Source organism: Lipophrys pholis (assembly GCF_963383615.2).
Source record: "Lipophrys pholis genome assembly, chromosome: 8".
In the NCBI taxonomy this organism is placed as follows: domain Eukaryota; kingdom Metazoa; phylum Chordata; class Actinopteri; order Blenniiformes; family Blenniidae; genus Lipophrys; species Lipophrys pholis.
This window is the reverse complement of record NC_137630.1, coordinates 2,048,846-2,065,470: the sequence shown is the minus strand read 5'-3', so window position 1 is coordinate 2,065,470 and position 16,625 is coordinate 2,048,846. Positions and strand designations below refer to the sequence as shown.

The following is a 16,625-nucleotide window of genomic DNA, read 5'->3' as shown; positions in this document are numbered from 1 at the left end:
CTACATTTCTTTCACCTTCAGTCGTTTCAGTGTTTTCTTGACCAAACTCTCTCCAGTTGTTTCCATCATAAAGCTTGATGGAGAGAGAGAGAGAGAGAGAGAGAGAGAGAGACAGAGAGACTGTCTTCTGGGTGGACGCTCCACATTTCACCTCCCTTCTGCTTCTTTGCTCTAAATGGAGGAGGGTGGAAATGCAGGGTGGTAACTGTCGTGAAGAATTGCTCATTATTCACTCCACCCAGATCCACTAGACTGAAGCTGAACAGGAGCTGCACACAACAATCCACAAACTGGTGATGCTGTCCTCTATGTCTTCTATGTCCTCCACGTCCTCCACGTCCTCCACGTCCTCTATGTCCTCCACGTCCTCCTCGCTGTGGAGAAACTCTAACCCTGCTCAATAGCAACGTGAGAATTACAATTTGAATGCTTTCAAACTGGAAACTTCCCACAAGCACAGTGGGTTGTTCTGGAGGGTGGAGCAGCTTGAGATGATTAAAATACTCCTCCTTTTCAAACTTCACATCAAAATGACAAACGTCCGTCTTCATCAGCTCCTGCATTTTATCTTTATGTAGTAACTCTGATCAGTAACATGTCAGCTGAAGCAGCAGGGAACGTCAGTGAAACAGGAGGGTAGGAAGAATCCCTCCACCTTCAGCAGCTCCACAGTGTCAAGCTTCATCCGCCCTCTGTCAAACCTCCACCCTCCAACCACCACCCACCCTCTGTCAAACCTCCATCCTCCGTCTGCCCTCCATCCACCATCCACCCTCTGTCCAACCTCCACCCTCCCTCCACCACCCACCCTCTGTCAAACCTCCACCCTCCATCTGCCCTCCATCCACCACCCACCCTCTGTCAAACCTCCACCCTCCACCCTCCGTCTGCCCTCCAAATGACCTGATCTAGAACAGCCCTGTGCTGTCAGGAACATCCACTGTGACCATGACGTTCTTGAGGCCTTATAAGATTACAAGATATAAAATATCTTTAGAAACTTGTTTTCATACGTCAGGTTTGTGGATTCGGTGTCGGGATTCGTTAACACTTACATCATATAGAGCAGATACATCATATAGAGCAGATAGAGCTGCGTTCAGTCCTGTACACAATGAGTAAATGCTGTTTCTGATCCTTCATGATTAGTTTGATTCCATGACGTGTAGAGTGGATCGCTCTACCCAGGCTGTGTGCTTCACACTGTTTGGAGCTACGTCCACCTGAGATGTGCTGCTCAGCAGGTGGAGTCCGTTTGGTTAATGAGGACTTTCTGCTGATGCTTCGGCTCCTCAGCACTTCTTTCCTTGTGTGAGCTCCTCATCCTGCAGGCTGAGGCAGAGCCGTCCTGCTCCCGAGGATGACACAGGAAGTGTTAGCCATGTTAGCATGTAGCATTTCATCTGTGAACCTCGTCAACTTAAAGTTTTATTTCAGCGGGATTTCAAAGGTGAGAAGCTGCACTGTTAGAAACCTACTGATGGCTCTGGTGTCGGCTTGAGCAGGGTTCTAACCTGCAACTGTGCAGCCACATGTGGCTCTACAGCTCCTCTCTAGTGACTCTACAGCTCCTCTCTAGTGACTCTACAGCTCCTCTCTAGTGACTCTACAGCTCCTCTCTAGTGACTCTCTCTAGTGACTCTACAGCCTCTCTACAGCTCCTCTCTAGTGACTCTTCAGCCTCTCTACAGCCCCTCTCTAGTGACTCTACAGCTCCTCTCTAGTGACTCTACAGCTCCTCTCTAGTGACTCTACAGCTCCTCTCTACAGCCCCTCTCTAGTGACTCTACAGCCTCTCTACAGCTCCTCTCTAGTGACTCTTCAGCCTCTCTACAGCCCCTCTCTAGTGACTCTACAGCTCCTCTCTAGTGACTCTACAGCTCCTCTCTAGTGACTCTACAGGTCCTCTCTACAGCCCCTCTCTAGTGACTCTACAGCCCCTCTCTAGTGACTCTACAGCCCCTCTCTAGTGACTCTACAGCTCCTCTCTAGTGACTCTACAGGTCCTCTCTACAGCCCCTCTCTAGTGACTCTACAGCTCCTCTCTAGTGACTCTACAGCTCCTCTCTAGTGACTCTACAGCTCCTCTCTAGTGACTCTACAGCTCCTCTCTACAGCCCCTCTCTAGTGACTCTACAGCCTCTCTACAGCTCCTCTCTAGTGACTCTACAGCCTCTCTACAGCCCCTCTCTAGTGACTCTACAGCTCCTCTCTAGTGACTCTACAGCTCCTCTCTAGTGACTCTACAGGTCCTCTCTACAGCCCCTCTCTAGTGACTCTACAGCCCCTCTCTAGTGACTCTACAGCTCCTCTCTACAGCCCCTCTCTAGTGACTCTAAAGCCCCTCTAGTGACTCTAAAGCCTCTCTAGTGACTCTACAGCTCCTCTCTACAGCCCCTCTCTAGTGACTCTAAAGCCCCTCTAGTGACTCTAAAGCCCCTCTAGTGACTCTACAGCTCCTCTCTACAGCCCCTCTCTAGTGACTCTAAAGCCCCTCTAGTGACTCTACAGGTCCTCTCTACAGCCCCTCTCTAGTGACTCTACAGCCCCTCTCTAGTGACTCTACAGCCCCTCTCTACAGCCCCTCTCTAGTGACTCTAAAGCCCCTCTAGTGACTCTAAAGCCTCTCTAGTGACTCTACAGCTCCTCTCTACAGCCCCTCTCTAGTGACTCTAAAGCCCCTCTAGTGACTCTAAAGCCTCTCTAGTGACTCTACAGCTCCTCTCTACAGCCCCTCTCTAGTGACTCTACAGCCTCTCTAGTGACTCTACTGCGAGCCTCGTAGGTCCGTTAGTCTGTTCTCAGTCCCAGGATGACTGAGAACGGACTAACGGACCTCGGAGGCTAATATGCTCGAGATCGTCTACTGAAGTTTTTTTATGGATAGTTATTTAATCTCCATGTTTCTTGTTATTCGTGGGTTGTATATACTCCCGGTCTCTGACCTGGTTTGTTCATGTAGTCTGCCCCCTGGTGGCCGGAGGGAGAACAGACTTACTCTCTGAAGTCATTGATGTTTTAGAACAAAATCTGTTACTGATATATGATTTCCAGTTAAATAAAACGTCTGCTTGGATATCGAAGCAGAGTTTAGGTTTATTGTCTCATTCGTAGTATTTCATTATAACGTTCTGACTCATCCAGTCTGCCTCAAACAGCTGGACTATCTGCCTGATGTCGGTTAAACATGCTGACCTTTGACCCACAACAAGACCCAAATAACTCTCCAAACTGTGAGACACGAGGACAAGCTTTGTTCTGACTGAAATAAGGGAGAAATATACAGCATGTGTTGAATGTTTTAATCAAAAAATTATGATTTTAACTAATTTCATTCAATAAATGTCTTAGTGATTTATTTATTTTTTTTCCATACTGATAAAGAAGAAACCAAGTTTTATGATACGGTTTGAATTTATTCTGCTAAATATGAGAGAAATCTGTTATTTCTGAGTGACGTAGTGGCAATATGACAGATATACTTCTTGTTAATGTACTCCTAGGTGAGCTTTTGTTTTTTCACTCCGCTCATCTTGGGTCAGTCTTTTGTGAAACGGTATGTTTATTGCACATTTTGATATCATGACAATAGATTTTAGTGCGCATGTATTTTAATGGTGGAGAATGAATCTTCTGTCTCAACCTGATGAGCCAAATTTAATCTTCATTTCCAGAAACAATAAAAATGGAGTGAGAGCGATGGAGTGCTGGTCAGAAAGTCAGATAGCAGAATTAGAGGTGTCACTTCCTGTCGGCTCTTTATCACTGGCATGACTTCCGGTGTGCGCCTGCTAGGGGGGCTCTGGGGGCGGGGGGTACCTCAGGGCACGTTCCTATTCAGCACGCTCCTATTGCCCCTCTTGCATTACATCAGAGTTGGAAGATGCCCCGGGCCTCTGATCAGACTTTACAAGCATTTCTTTCTTTATTTGAACAAACTGCTGGGACATCATGTTTTACTGTCGAGGCTTGTAGAGGCTCCACCCGGGTCCAGGTCGCTCTCTGCAGCTCTGTTAGGATCCAGGACTTCACCTCCAGAGTCGGCGGCCGGCCGGAGGTGCATCTGGAGGGGAGCAGCTTTTTCCAGACCTGAATCATATTTACCAGGCGGAGAACAATCTGTGATGTTTCCAGGAAACAAACTGCTGATTAAAGCCGCATGGCATGTATCAGCCCTCCTCGTTCGCTCCATGCTGTGCCCTCCTTTCACCCCTCCTCCCTCCGTTTGTTTCCCCCCTCGTCTATCTGCTCCTCTCCTCGCTCACATCGGCCTATCTCACAGTGTGGGCTTTTAAAAATGTCACACGCAGCACTTTTTTCCTCATTTTGTTTTCTTCTCTGTCTTTCTTGGCCCTTCATCCTCCCCCCCCTCCCCCCTCCGTCCTCCCTCCCTTCCTCCCTTCCCTCTCCCTCCTAGTCTGTAACCAGAGACTGGGTAATGGGAGGCCGGCCAACATCCAGTTTGCTTCTGCCCTTTTAAGGCTAAAAAACCAGGGGGAACTTTTTTCTGCGTTGAGGACGGGAGGAGGAGGAGAAGGGGAGGAGGAGGAGGAGGAGGAGGGGGGAGCATGACTGGAAGCGGTAGAAAGGAAGAGGCGGAAGTGTAGTAGTGCCTCGATTTGAGGGCAGGAAAGTTTCCAGCTTCTGGATGTTTGAGGCTCCAAACCGAAGGAGAGTGTGAGATAACGAGTGTGAGACGTCCTCTGTGTTGCTCCGATAAACTCCAGGCACTTTTCAAGTGAAAACACAACTTTTGCAGCGGTTCGGGTGTCTGTTTACACGACAATGCTGCACACAGTCACTGAGAACACAACGTTTGGAAACTATTTGAAAACGAATCTCATGGTGGAACTTTTGAAAAACACTCCATTGCCATGTAGACAAACACAAAAAAGCAACTTTCTGGAAACGCACGGATTCCATCACTGTGTGGATGGCGGAAATGCTGCTACTGCTCATGTTTGAGTATCTGGACAATCAGAACAACCTTTTCTCCGTGAGGTCATGACTCCGTCCATATACTGCTGGACTTGGTACTTTTATTTTGACAGTCACCGGGATAACAATCCATCTTGGTGGTCTGTCCACAAGAATGTTGCCATTAGTAATGTTGATCGCAGATTGTTTTTGTAAAGAAAGCACACGTGCAACAGGGAACAAACAGCACCCACTAGTGGCCTAGCAGGCAACTACATCGTTTTCAGCATTTCTACTGTTGACATTGTTTTTAGAACATTGCTTTGAAAGCACAAAACGCAAACCGTACATTAAACATTAATTTGCATCGTTGGCAGTAAAAGACAATTCAGGTTCTTTGTTTTCATCCATGTCCATCCAGCAGAGGCCAAACTCAACCTTTCTCACCAGAACACTTTGATTCCTCACCTCAAGCTGCAGAAGGAGTCTCTGAACGCGTGTGCAACACCACCACAGTGTAAAGGGGTTTTCTCATGCAGGGTTGGTAAAAGTTGAAGCTTTTCTATAGAAAGAAATGTCCTCGGCGCTGCAGGTCACAGACTCGTGTGCTGATTTAATTTGGATGTTGTCTCTTAGGAAAGACACGCCATGTTAATGTTCACAAGACAAACTGGAGGAGTCATCGCCTCAAAACTCTGCAGATACTGATGTCAAGCTGTCCTCAGTGAGAGGACACGGTCAACAGTTTGACCACAAGTCTTTAAACCTGGTGTTTGGAGGATTTTCATAAAATGTTAGTGAGGACACCAGACTGCTCTCAGGACCATCTGCTCCAGATGTGCCCCCCCCCACCCCCCCACCCCCGACACTGAGATCAGGTCATGGGTCAAAGGTCCTGATGACATCATCAAGGGGGGTGGGGGCTCTGTCACATCAACAAGCCAAACGGGTGAGTCATGGGAGTTTTTCAACACACACACACACACAGTGGGGGGGTTGTGAGTCAGCGGCCTTAGGGGGGGGCTAATGGGGGGGGTCCAAGGCAGACTGTGTCCGTATATGGGCTCCGGGCTCATTCCGCTGCGGTTTACCGAGAATGCTGACGGATTCTTCGCATGCCCGTGGCTCTCGTGTTTGGAGGAACTGAGTTGGTAGAGATTTTTATAAAGTGAGTGAATTTCTGCTCTAACGACACTCAGGAGGAGGCTGGCAGTGTGCTGTAAACTCCCAGCTCACACCACACTCTTCACCCTGGAAATAAAACAAAAGCACGCCCCGTCACTGCCAGAGACTAGAGGAGCAGTCCAGGCTCAACATAGCAGAACTGTAGGAGCTGCACAACAAAACTGGAACAAAGCTTTGACAACTTCTACAAACTACTGCCAACGATTGAGGACTAATAAAACCACGAGTCATCTTGTGACTGATTTGATATGAGGAGTATTTTCTGGTGGCTGTATGAGGCCTGAGCCTGAGGAGAGTTTCCTCAGATCCAGACTGAAGTTTGATGCTGGTTTCAAACTGAAAGAAGAAGAAATCTTAAAACACAAGACTTCCTCTACAAGTTTATTAAGATCATACAATTATCACTGTCCTGGACACATGAGTGTTCCTGTCTGTGATGGTGTGGAGCAGCTCTTCTGGACCCGTGGATGTGGTCCAGGTCCTGGTCCAGGTGTCTGCCTCCCAGGTCAGGTCCTGGTCCTGGTCCAGATGTCTGACTTCTGGGTCAGGTCCTGGTCCTGGTCCAGGTGTCTGACTCCCAGGTCCAGGTCCTGGTCCAGGTCCTGGTCCAGATGTCTGACTTCTGGGTCAGGTCCTGGTCCTGGTCCAGGTCCAGGTCCTGGTCCAGGTGTCTGACTCCCAGGTCAGGTCCAGGTCCTGGTCCAGGTGTCTGACTCCCAGGTCAGGTCCAGGTCCTGGTCCAGATGTCTGACTGTCAGGTCCAGGTCTGGGTCAGGTCCTGGTCCTGGTCCAGGTCCAGGTCCTGGTCCAGGTGTCTGACTCCCAGGTCAGGTCCTGGTCCAGGTCAGGTCCTGGTCCAGGTGTCTGACTGTCAGGTCCTGGTCTGGGTCAGGTCCAGGTCCAGGTCAGGTCCTGGTCCAGGTGTCTGACTCCCAGGTCAGGTCCTGGTCCAGGTCAGGTCCTGGTCCAGGCTGTACCCTGGTGGTGTTGCGGCGCCGGCCGACCCGCCCCTGCTGGAGCTCATGAACATTCCTGCTGCAAGCAGCAACCTGCGGTCCAGGGTTCAGTTCCGTCCTCAGACGTTTCCCGTCTCTCTCCTTGGGCAACATCTTCTTCACCTCCGTTTCACAATCTTTGTTTTTCTGCGCTGCCGTTTCCTCCGTCGCTTCGCTGTTCAAACGTTTCACCCTGAAGCCTGGAGAAAGAAGCCCAATGGAAGACATCATGGATGAATGTCTGAACTCCTCCTTCAGTATCAGTGTTGTCATGACTTCATCTGACCGACGGCTGTTTGTGCAGGATAATGTGTTCACCGGTTGACGTCACGCCGACCAGACGCACTTTCATTGTCACTGGTTTGATTTTTACATTTCATAGGAATCTAATCTAAAGAGCATCATATCGGCAGTTTGAACTTTAAAGGAAAGTGGGTCACCTTCTGTCAGGTGAAGCATTTTAAGCATTCACGTTGGGAGCCAAGCTTCCTGTGACTATTGGATACGGTCCGCTATGTTTCCATAACAACGGCGTGCAGATGATGTCAGTTCAGACTCGGCGCTGCGTCGGCTTTTTCCACACTTTGGTGTTTTGGTGGCACAAATTCCCAAGAAGTTGCTCGGTCCTTTGGATCTTTTGGGTTTTGAGCCGAAGGCATCAGGAGAGTTGGCATCGCACAGCGTTCAGGCATCCTGAGGCATGCTGGGAAATGTCGCTCAGGTCCTTCTGTCTGTAGGTAAACCCTGCGCCCGCTGCTCCAGTCGGGTGAGGATCTGTGCATCGGTTCAGCCGTTATCTTACTTTTAATGTCCTCTGCTCTTTATCTTCAACATGCATCAAATTCCTCCACCCCACCCCCCACCACCCCCCCACCCCACCCACCATTCCTGACCTCGTCCTCTTGTCCAAACTGCGTTCAGACCCTCCAACAACAGTTCTGAAATGTTCCTGAAGCCTCCAACTCACAAAAACACTCAAAACTAAGAAATCAACTTTTATTCTTCACTGAAAAAAAAATCTTTCAAAACTGCTGAATGTAGTAAAGGAGACCGACGTTTAGTTTGTTTGAGTCTGAACAGTTTCCAGCCAAAGACTGGACTTCATGCCGGAAGACTGAAAACTTCCCAACAAACACGCCGACGTTTCAGGAGTTTTTGATCTCAAAACAGGAAAGAGTTCCGCGAGTGGTCGGAGAACGACGGAGGATTATTTCTGCAAGCTTCTTTCGACAATGAAAACTCAAAGTTAATCTGATCGTTCATTTAGGTATAAAGGCTTCATGTTCTAGAGTTTGGAAATAAAGCAACTACAGTAGTTTAAGTTGCATTAATTTCCAAAGTGATTTCATGTTTTTGCTGTTAGAAGTTGGGTTGAAAAGCCTTTCTAATGGATGGAAGGTTTGTTTCAGAGGGTTTTGATAGCCATCAGCGCCTCGCCTCAGATCCTTAAAGAAGCACCGCTTTAAGCCCATTTTCTGCTCTTTAACTCTGCTCCACCCTTTCCTGAAGCTGGAGCTGCACAATCGCTGCTCACCATCAGCTGCTGCACCGAGCGTGCACGCTGTGCCGTGTACACACGAGTCCTCCTGCCTGGACTAGCTTCACGTTGCGTCATTTCACCTCCGCCTGGAGCCGCCACGAATTCCTCCCTCAGAACCAACAAACATGAGACTACATGTGTGGAGCAAAGTGAGAGAGAATCAGGTGGAATCTCAGACGAAGGATTTCACAATCCAACGTAATCTACTCACAAATCTCTGGAGCTATGAGAAAGTTAATGACAGTCGAAGGATGTAAAGTAAAAGCATTCTTCCATGCTTGTCCCAGTTCGGTGTCACATGGTCAATGTCTTTCTAGATTCTAGTAGATGTTGCAGCTGTAGCTCAAACACCGACCAGCTTTTATATAAAACAGTTCATCTTCATCATCACCTTCATCCTTTCTACCCTCCTGAAAGATTAAGGGACCGTCCACACCAGAACGCCGGTTCACATAAACGCACCGTTTTTGCCCGATCATTCACAGGAGGCGGAGCTTCAGGAGCCCGAAATTATTATTATTTTTTTGAACTGTGGTCCCAGAGTGGGGAGATTCTAAAAGCCCGGCTCGGCAGTGAGGTGTGGACGGCAAACACCATCCTCTGTGGATAAAGATGACGTCATCACCCCCCTCTCACCCCCACCACGGTCCGCGATGTCATCTAATAACTACAATGGCGGACTACATGCTCCAGGTGGCGCTGCAGCAGCTACTGGCGCTAGCAGGAGGAGGAGCAGGGCCATAGACCTATAGAACCCAGTTATATAGAATCTATTAGCAGAAGTCTACTTCTAAATTTCAAGGTGCTCTGTCTCCTTCTGTGTTTTTGGTGTATTTGGTGTGTCACAGCGCCCCTAAAGGCCTGGAATATGTACTACATGCCCTTAAGCCTTGAGTTGAGCCGAGTTCATGGTGAGGTGTGGACAGAAGGTTTTTTGAGAACCCCGGGGAGAAAAAAGATGGTTTTGGCTCATGTGGGCGGGGCCTAACAATTCTTTTGAGTGTAGCTCCAGAATTCAGACCTACTTATATCAGTAATTTCATATAGTTTCAGCTTCATGTCATTTATTCTTGAAATGAGTCTGTAAATATCACAAACGATACCAGTTACATTGTAATCAAGATAAAGTCCTAGAAAACCAATTCAAACAGAATCCTGCTTAAACAAACTCAATTTCATGTTTCGGGAGTCAACTGCTTCTTTAGTTTCTTGGTTTTTAGGAGATGTATTTGAGACGAAGGTAGTATTTAGTGCAGCAGTGACTCAGTGTCACTCAGACGTGTTTCCAGACGGAGAAACGTGTCATTTCTATTGTTCATAATATCACGAGTGCAATTTAAAGATGATTCCAGTGAACACTTACTGTGACCAGAGTGTAATTTCACATGGATACATTATCATTACAGGATTACATTGTGGATTCGGGTGTAAACCAGCACAGAACAGGCATGGCTAACTCCAGTTAGTCATGCCTGTTCTGTGCTGAAGCAGACTTGATGATCAGACGGTCTCTGGTAGGAATGATGTGGCCATTAGTTTGGTCTTGATTAGTTAGCAGCGTGAGAGAGCGATGTTGGGAATTACTTCAGTTTCTCTGAAAGCAACATAAAGAACATCTCGTGAGGGAAAGTGTCGGATGTAAAACCCAACCTGAGCATTCATCAAAGAAGAAATGTGATCCTCAGAAGTTTCCTCTGCCTCGTTTATCTGATTCTAGATGCGAGTTGAGCTCTCACCCTGAGGACTCATGTGTTTGTTTGGAGGGTTGAGGTGTGTGTTTGTTTTAATAGTCTCCTGTTTCATCTCCAGACTCTAAAGCCATCGTGGATGGGAACCTGAAGCTGATCCTGGGTCTGATCTGGACCTTGATCCTGCACTACTCCATCTCCATGCCCATGTGGGATGAGGATGAGGAGTCAGATGACGGGAAGCAGAAGACGCCCAAGCAGAGACTCCTGGGATGGATCCAGAACAAGCTGCCCGAGCTTCCAATCACCAACTTCAGCAAGGACTGGCAGAGCGGCCGGGCGCTGGGGGCGCTGGTGGATAGCTGTGCTCCAGGTCAGTCCCTGTGTCAGAGTGTGTGAGTTAATTGTGTGAAGATGGGGGGCAGGAGATGGGCCTGTCCGCCCCGGTTAGTGTTGGTCTGCTGGGGTGTTCCAGGGTCATGACTCCCAGTCCATATTCTCCTGGACTTGGTACCTTTATTTTGACAGTCCCTGTAAAAACAAGCCAACCTGGTACCTTTATTTTGACAGCCACCATAATAACAATCCAAATTGACAACTGACATCATTTTTAAAATGTGGCGTCGCCACATGGAAATGGGGTCTTTGGTTTGGATGGAAGACGCTCCCGCCGATCCTGGAGACGCCTTTCTTCAGAGCCGTGCAGTTTGTTTGTGGATCTGACCTGGACTGACCCTTTCCCTGCTGCAGGTCTGTGTCCTGACTGGGACCAGTGGGACCAGTCCAAACCGGTGGACAACGCCCGAGAGGCCATGCAGCAAGCCGACGACTGGCTGGGGATCCCTCAGGTAAGCAAACACACCCAGACATGATTCAGGGACTCCTGGTTGCTCACAAGGAAAATTCTGACTCAAGTTCAAAACTTCCTGTCTGGATTTAGACTTTTACATCCTGTTTTTCCATTATAGACCAGTTCCTCAAGTATTGAATTGTATGATTTCCTGGGTTAATTTCACATCTTTGAATAATCCAAAGCTGTTAATTTGTTTCAGGTTATCATATATATCATTGTGGGATATTTCACCTCACGGCTCAGAATGAATGAAGGACGGAGCTTCAGCCAATCTTTAAGACACACCTCATCGTAGGAAATGAAACAAACTAAATGTTTAAAAAAACATCTAGTATGTAGAAGTGAAACTTAGAAATTCTTCATATTCAATTACCTTTAAATTGTTTGTTCAGATTTGTAAACATACTTACATTTAACTTGCAACAATGAGCTCAAGTTTAACCTCACAAAGTTTAGAAATATATTTATTAGTGTTAAACCTTTTTACCACAAAAGAATATTTTATTTTGAATGTTATTCCTGCAGCTTTAAACTTGATCGGAATTATAAATATCAATGCAGAAATGAGTTCCTGCAGTCTAACATGTGCATTATAAACTACAGTTATAAAACGAACAGTGTAAAAGTAAAGTCATTTTAAGCAATACATCATAACATTCTGAGTTTGACTGACAGCCTTTCAGTGACCTCTTTACTGTAGATTAGCTGCATTTGATCAACCTGGGATGATGTGACCCTCTGCTTTTAATAGGAAAGGAATAGTGACACTTTAACAGTGTCACTTTATTTAGGGCATGCTCTCCGGTTTTCTTGTAAGTGTGTGTGTGTTGCTGGCAGTTGGCTCTGTGGTTGCTGTTCTTTCCGCCTTCAGTTGTGAAGGCGCTCTGGTGCCATCAGCCTGGTTCCCCTGTGGGTTTTACACTCAGTGTGTGTGTGTGTGGTCTCCGGCAGGTTCGCGTGCCAGTGAGCCCCGGGTGCTTTCTGAGCAGAGGAAGGGGTTTTTCTCTGTGGTTTCACTGAAATCAAAACAAGATTCTGTTGATCTCTTCTCCCTGACGACTCCCCGAGCCGTGTGATGTCTCATGAAACAAACTGTGTGTGTGTGTGTGTGTGTGTGTGTGTGTGTGTGTGTGTGTGTGTGTGTGTGTGTGTGTCCCAGGTGATCACACCAGAGGAGATCGTCGACCCCAATGTGGACGAACACTCTGTCATGACCTACCTGTCCCAGTTCCCCAAGGCCAAACTGAAGCCGGGGGCTCCTCTACGCCCCAAGCTCAACCCCAAGAAGGCTCGGGCCTATGGACCAGGTCTGCACACACACACACACACACACACACACACACACACACACACACACACACACACACACACACACACACACACACACACACACACACACACACACACACACACACACACACACACACACACACAGATCACTGTTATTCATTCTGAAAGCACAAAGACGTCTCCATCAGTAATGTTCAGCGGATCTCCTGCTCCAGAGAGAAATGATGGTGGGGTGAAGGGGACACTGTGAGGGAGTCCTGACTGACCCCCCCCCCCCCCCCCCCCCCCCCCCCCGGTCCTCTGCAGGTATCGAGCCGGTTGGGAACGTTGTGATGAAGAAGGCGGTGTTCACGGTGGAGACCATCAGTGCAGGACTGGGGGAGGTGCTGGTTTACGTGGAGGACCCTGCAGGACACCGAGAGGAGGTCAGTCTGTCTTAAACACCTTGTCCTTCTAGTCCTCTGACCTCTGACCTCACTCACATTTCTCTGCAGGCCACGGTGACGGTCAACAACGACAAGAACCGCACCTACTCCGTCTTCTACACCCCCAAAGTCACCGGCATGCACAAGGTACACCGCCGCGCTCTTCCCTCCAGCCAGAGATGATCTGCAGCTTTTTAAATCAACAGCTGATCTGAAATCAACCAATCAACACGGCTTCCTGTGTATTTCTGTGGGATGAACATTTTCTACGGTTCCATGTGAACACACACGTTTTGATGTGGAACCGGGTCTGAATGTGAACGCGCTTTCATGTCTGTGTTCCCTTTTTGACTCATTAAGCCTGAAACTCACCTATAAGCCTATTTGTTGTGGCCTATGCCATGAAAGATCACATTTCCATAAAACTCAACCACAATTCTAATGAAAAAAGAGGAACATTGAATTGCTTTGGTTCTGATCAAATATTGATGGAGTGAAGGTTTAATCGGGATACCCTGTTGAAACCAATACCTAAAATGCAAAATGTTTCTGTTCTTTTAAATAAAACATTCACATAATGATAAAAAACATGAATAATTTAATTTGACCCTCCAGATCATTTGAAAGCAGAATGACGTGAGGCCACATAAAGACTTGAACTCAGGTCAAATATCTGAATATAGAGGCACTGAAGCAGTGTGAGCAGATTGTGGCAGATACTGCTAAAATCATTCCGCTCTAACAACTTAAAAGGTTTTCCAGTATTTAGCAGTGAAATGGTGAATGAAACGATTCCATTAACTGCTCCTCAGTATTTCATAGAAGAAACAAATATTTTGAATTCAAACTGATTGTGGTAGTATGAATTAATACACTTCTACTTTCTTTGGATCCTATTTGAATTTGTAGTGAAGTTTTAACATCAGACTGAAGGTGTCAGTGTGAATGAGGTCCTGCTGGTGTTGGATCGGCCCAGTTGCTCCTCAGAATGTAGAAATCCTCTTTTACACACCATTTGGTTCTGTCGGATGTCTTCGGTTCCTTCTGGATACAGCCTGGTCACAGTGTTCGATTCCCCACGGATGAGCAAGCCACTGCACCACAGTCAGTCCAGTTAAAGTCCAGTCAGTTGCTCACACTCAGTCTTCCCTGTAGGTGACGGTGCTGTTTGCAGGGCAGCACATTTCCAAGAGCCCCTTCGAGGTGGATATCGGCATGGCTCAGGGAGACTCCAGCAAGGCCACGGCCCAGGGCCCCGGCATCGAACCCACAGGCAACATCGCCAACAAGTCCACCTACTTCGACGTTTACACGGCCGGTAAGATCAGAACCAAGGAGGAGCTCCTCTCCAACCCGAGGTTCTTCCTGCTGCTCGGGTTGGAACGCAGTTTTACTCAAACACTGATTGTAAAATGGCTGCGAGGAGGTGAAAGTCCTCTCAGGTGGTCTTCCTGCGTGTTGAAGCTCAAAAGTGTCGGTTAATGCAGGCGTGGCAAACATCAGACCCGCCGGCCGGCCAAGCCAGCAAGCTAAATGTAATGTCAGAGAAATCCACACTTCTTCTGTCGTGACACGACCGAGACCCGAGCTGAGCTGAGCATCAAACTCGCCACCGCGCCGTCAGGGCGAGTTTGTAAAAACTCCCAAAATGCAACAGCGAGAGGAGACGTTTTCTGGACATCTCACTGGATTTGGCAGCAGGTTTCATTAAAATGGACTATTCCTTGAGATTGGAGTCATTTTCTGTAGTAACTTTTTGGTTTTGTGAAAATAAAGACAGTCATCATGTATCCTCTGCGCCACATCAAAGAAAAACTTTAAAGTTTAAATTTAAAGGTTATTCTGCCACTATTTCCTATTTTACCGGTCCCGACCACTCGATGACACTGAGCAGTTGGTGTTCCCACAACTAAAATGGGTTTCATCTAATATCAAACGTATGCAATGTGGTACATTTTTTACTTTAGTTGTATTTGGATTTAGTTTTCCCTGAAATAAGCAACAAAAAAAAAAAAGTGTAATGTTGGAAGAAGAACTTTATATTTAGTTATTTTCAACCATTTGCAGACAATATAACATGTTTAAACTATGAAGACAACGGAGTCATGAGTGGACAGAAGAGCAAACCAAAGTTATCATTTCTTCATCGAGAGGTTAAAGTGGAGGTGGAGCAGATCTGCACTGGTTGTGGTTTAGTTTCATCAAACAGTATCTGAATGAAGTCGAGATGTTCCAACAAACACTTTAGTCACTGTGAAAGCAGGTTAACGGAGCGCCTGAGCCATTTCCCCCTCTCCCTTCAGGCGCTGGTGTCGGGGAGGTGGAGGTGATCATCATGGACCCTGCTGGTAAGAAGAACACGGTGCCCTGCACCATCGAGGACAAGGGCAACAGCAGCTACCACTGCACCTACAAGCCCACCCAGGAGGGGCCGCACACCCTCTTCATCACCTTCGCTGGCGGTCAGATCAGCAGGAGCCCCTTCACTGTGGGCGTGGGCGAGGGTGAGAGCTGCACACCGGGCATACAAACCTCCTCAGACCCTGCCAACACACACACACACACACACACACACACACACACACACACACACACACACACACACACACACACACACACACACACACACACACACACACACATTCATACTGTGTCCAATCAGACGGAGTCCTGCTACGAATCCCTTCATTCTTTCCAAACTAAACCCTTCTGAAGGAAACTGCTGCAAACACACAGGTGATTAGAATCAATCATGTTAAAACTTGGACTGCAGCTTGTTTATTATCGTGCAGCCTTTGTTCTGATATCGATGTGCTGATTTTGGTAAAGAATGAAATAGAATATGTGAGAAATACTTCATTAATCTCGGAGGGAAGTTGATTCACCAACCCAAGGGGCTCAGTGCATCCTCTGGGAGCAGTTTGGGGTTCAGCGTCTTGCTCAAAAACACTTTGAGACCTGACCTGGGGGAGATAAGGAATCAGACCTACAACCTTCGGGTTGAGAGGCGACCGCCGTTCCAACTGAGCCCCAAACTAAAGTTCCAGCTCTGTACTTGTTAACCCCCAAAAGTAAACAATTGGAGTCCTATGATCTCCTCTCTGCCAGGGTTTCTATTTTAATAATAAAATCTGCAGTCTGAGCTCGTTAAAGCAGCGGATTAGGATTAAGATCTGGAACAGAAGGATCAGAATGATGAAGTCTCCAGATCCTGAGCTGATCAGCAGAAGATTTTATAGGATGGGAAACTGAACTGCTGCTCCTTCTTCATGGACTCTACTTGATCAAAATGATTGGTGTGAGATCCCGGTCCTGGAGGAGATGTGACGGTGTGAACAGTTTAACAAGCCGTTCACTTTCAGCTGCTCAGATCTTCTTCTTTAACTTGTTCTTTTCTCTCCTTTCAAATGTTTTGACCCCCAAAGCGGATTGTTCTTCCTTCAGTTGTGTCTAATCCTGTGCCGTCTCTTCCTGCTGCTGTTTGTGTCCTCAGTTCTTCTCTCGACACAGTCGGCTGGTTTCTGTCCTCTCTGGAGCGACTTCTTCCTTCTGCTGTCACTTCCTGTTTCCTGGTAACTTGTAAAATCTCAACTTTGTTCATTTCAACCTTATTTTTCTGCATTTCGTCTTAATTCTCAAAACTCTGCATTTTTCATCTTCAGCTTTCATCTGTAATCTGTTTTTTTTTTTTTAAAGTTCTTTATGGTTCATTTCACGCCTCTCATTTCATCA

At 47.3% G+C, this 16,625-nt stretch overlaps 1 protein-coding gene across 2 annotated transcripts in view; it reads left to right on the top strand.

The window, feature by feature from the left end:
* Positions 1-16,625, top strand: part of flna (filamin A, alpha (actin binding protein 280)) — a 54,933-nt gene that overhangs the window by 14,088 nt on the left and 24,220 nt on the right. For both annotated transcript variants that reach the window (XM_080470526.1, XM_080470525.1), the window contains exons 3-9: positions 10,447-10,698; positions 11,076-11,173; positions 12,338-12,485; positions 12,775-12,893; positions 12,963-13,040; positions 14,049-14,211; positions 15,197-15,397. In XM_080470526.1, coding sequence (XP_080326652.1) covers positions 10,447-10,698; positions 11,076-11,173; positions 12,338-12,485; positions 12,775-12,893; positions 12,963-13,040; positions 14,049-14,211; positions 15,197-15,397 — 1,059 coding nt within the window. The remainder of the gene's footprint in view (positions 1-10,446; positions 10,699-11,075; positions 11,174-12,337; positions 12,486-12,774; positions 12,894-12,962; positions 13,041-14,048; positions 14,212-15,196; positions 15,398-16,625) is intronic.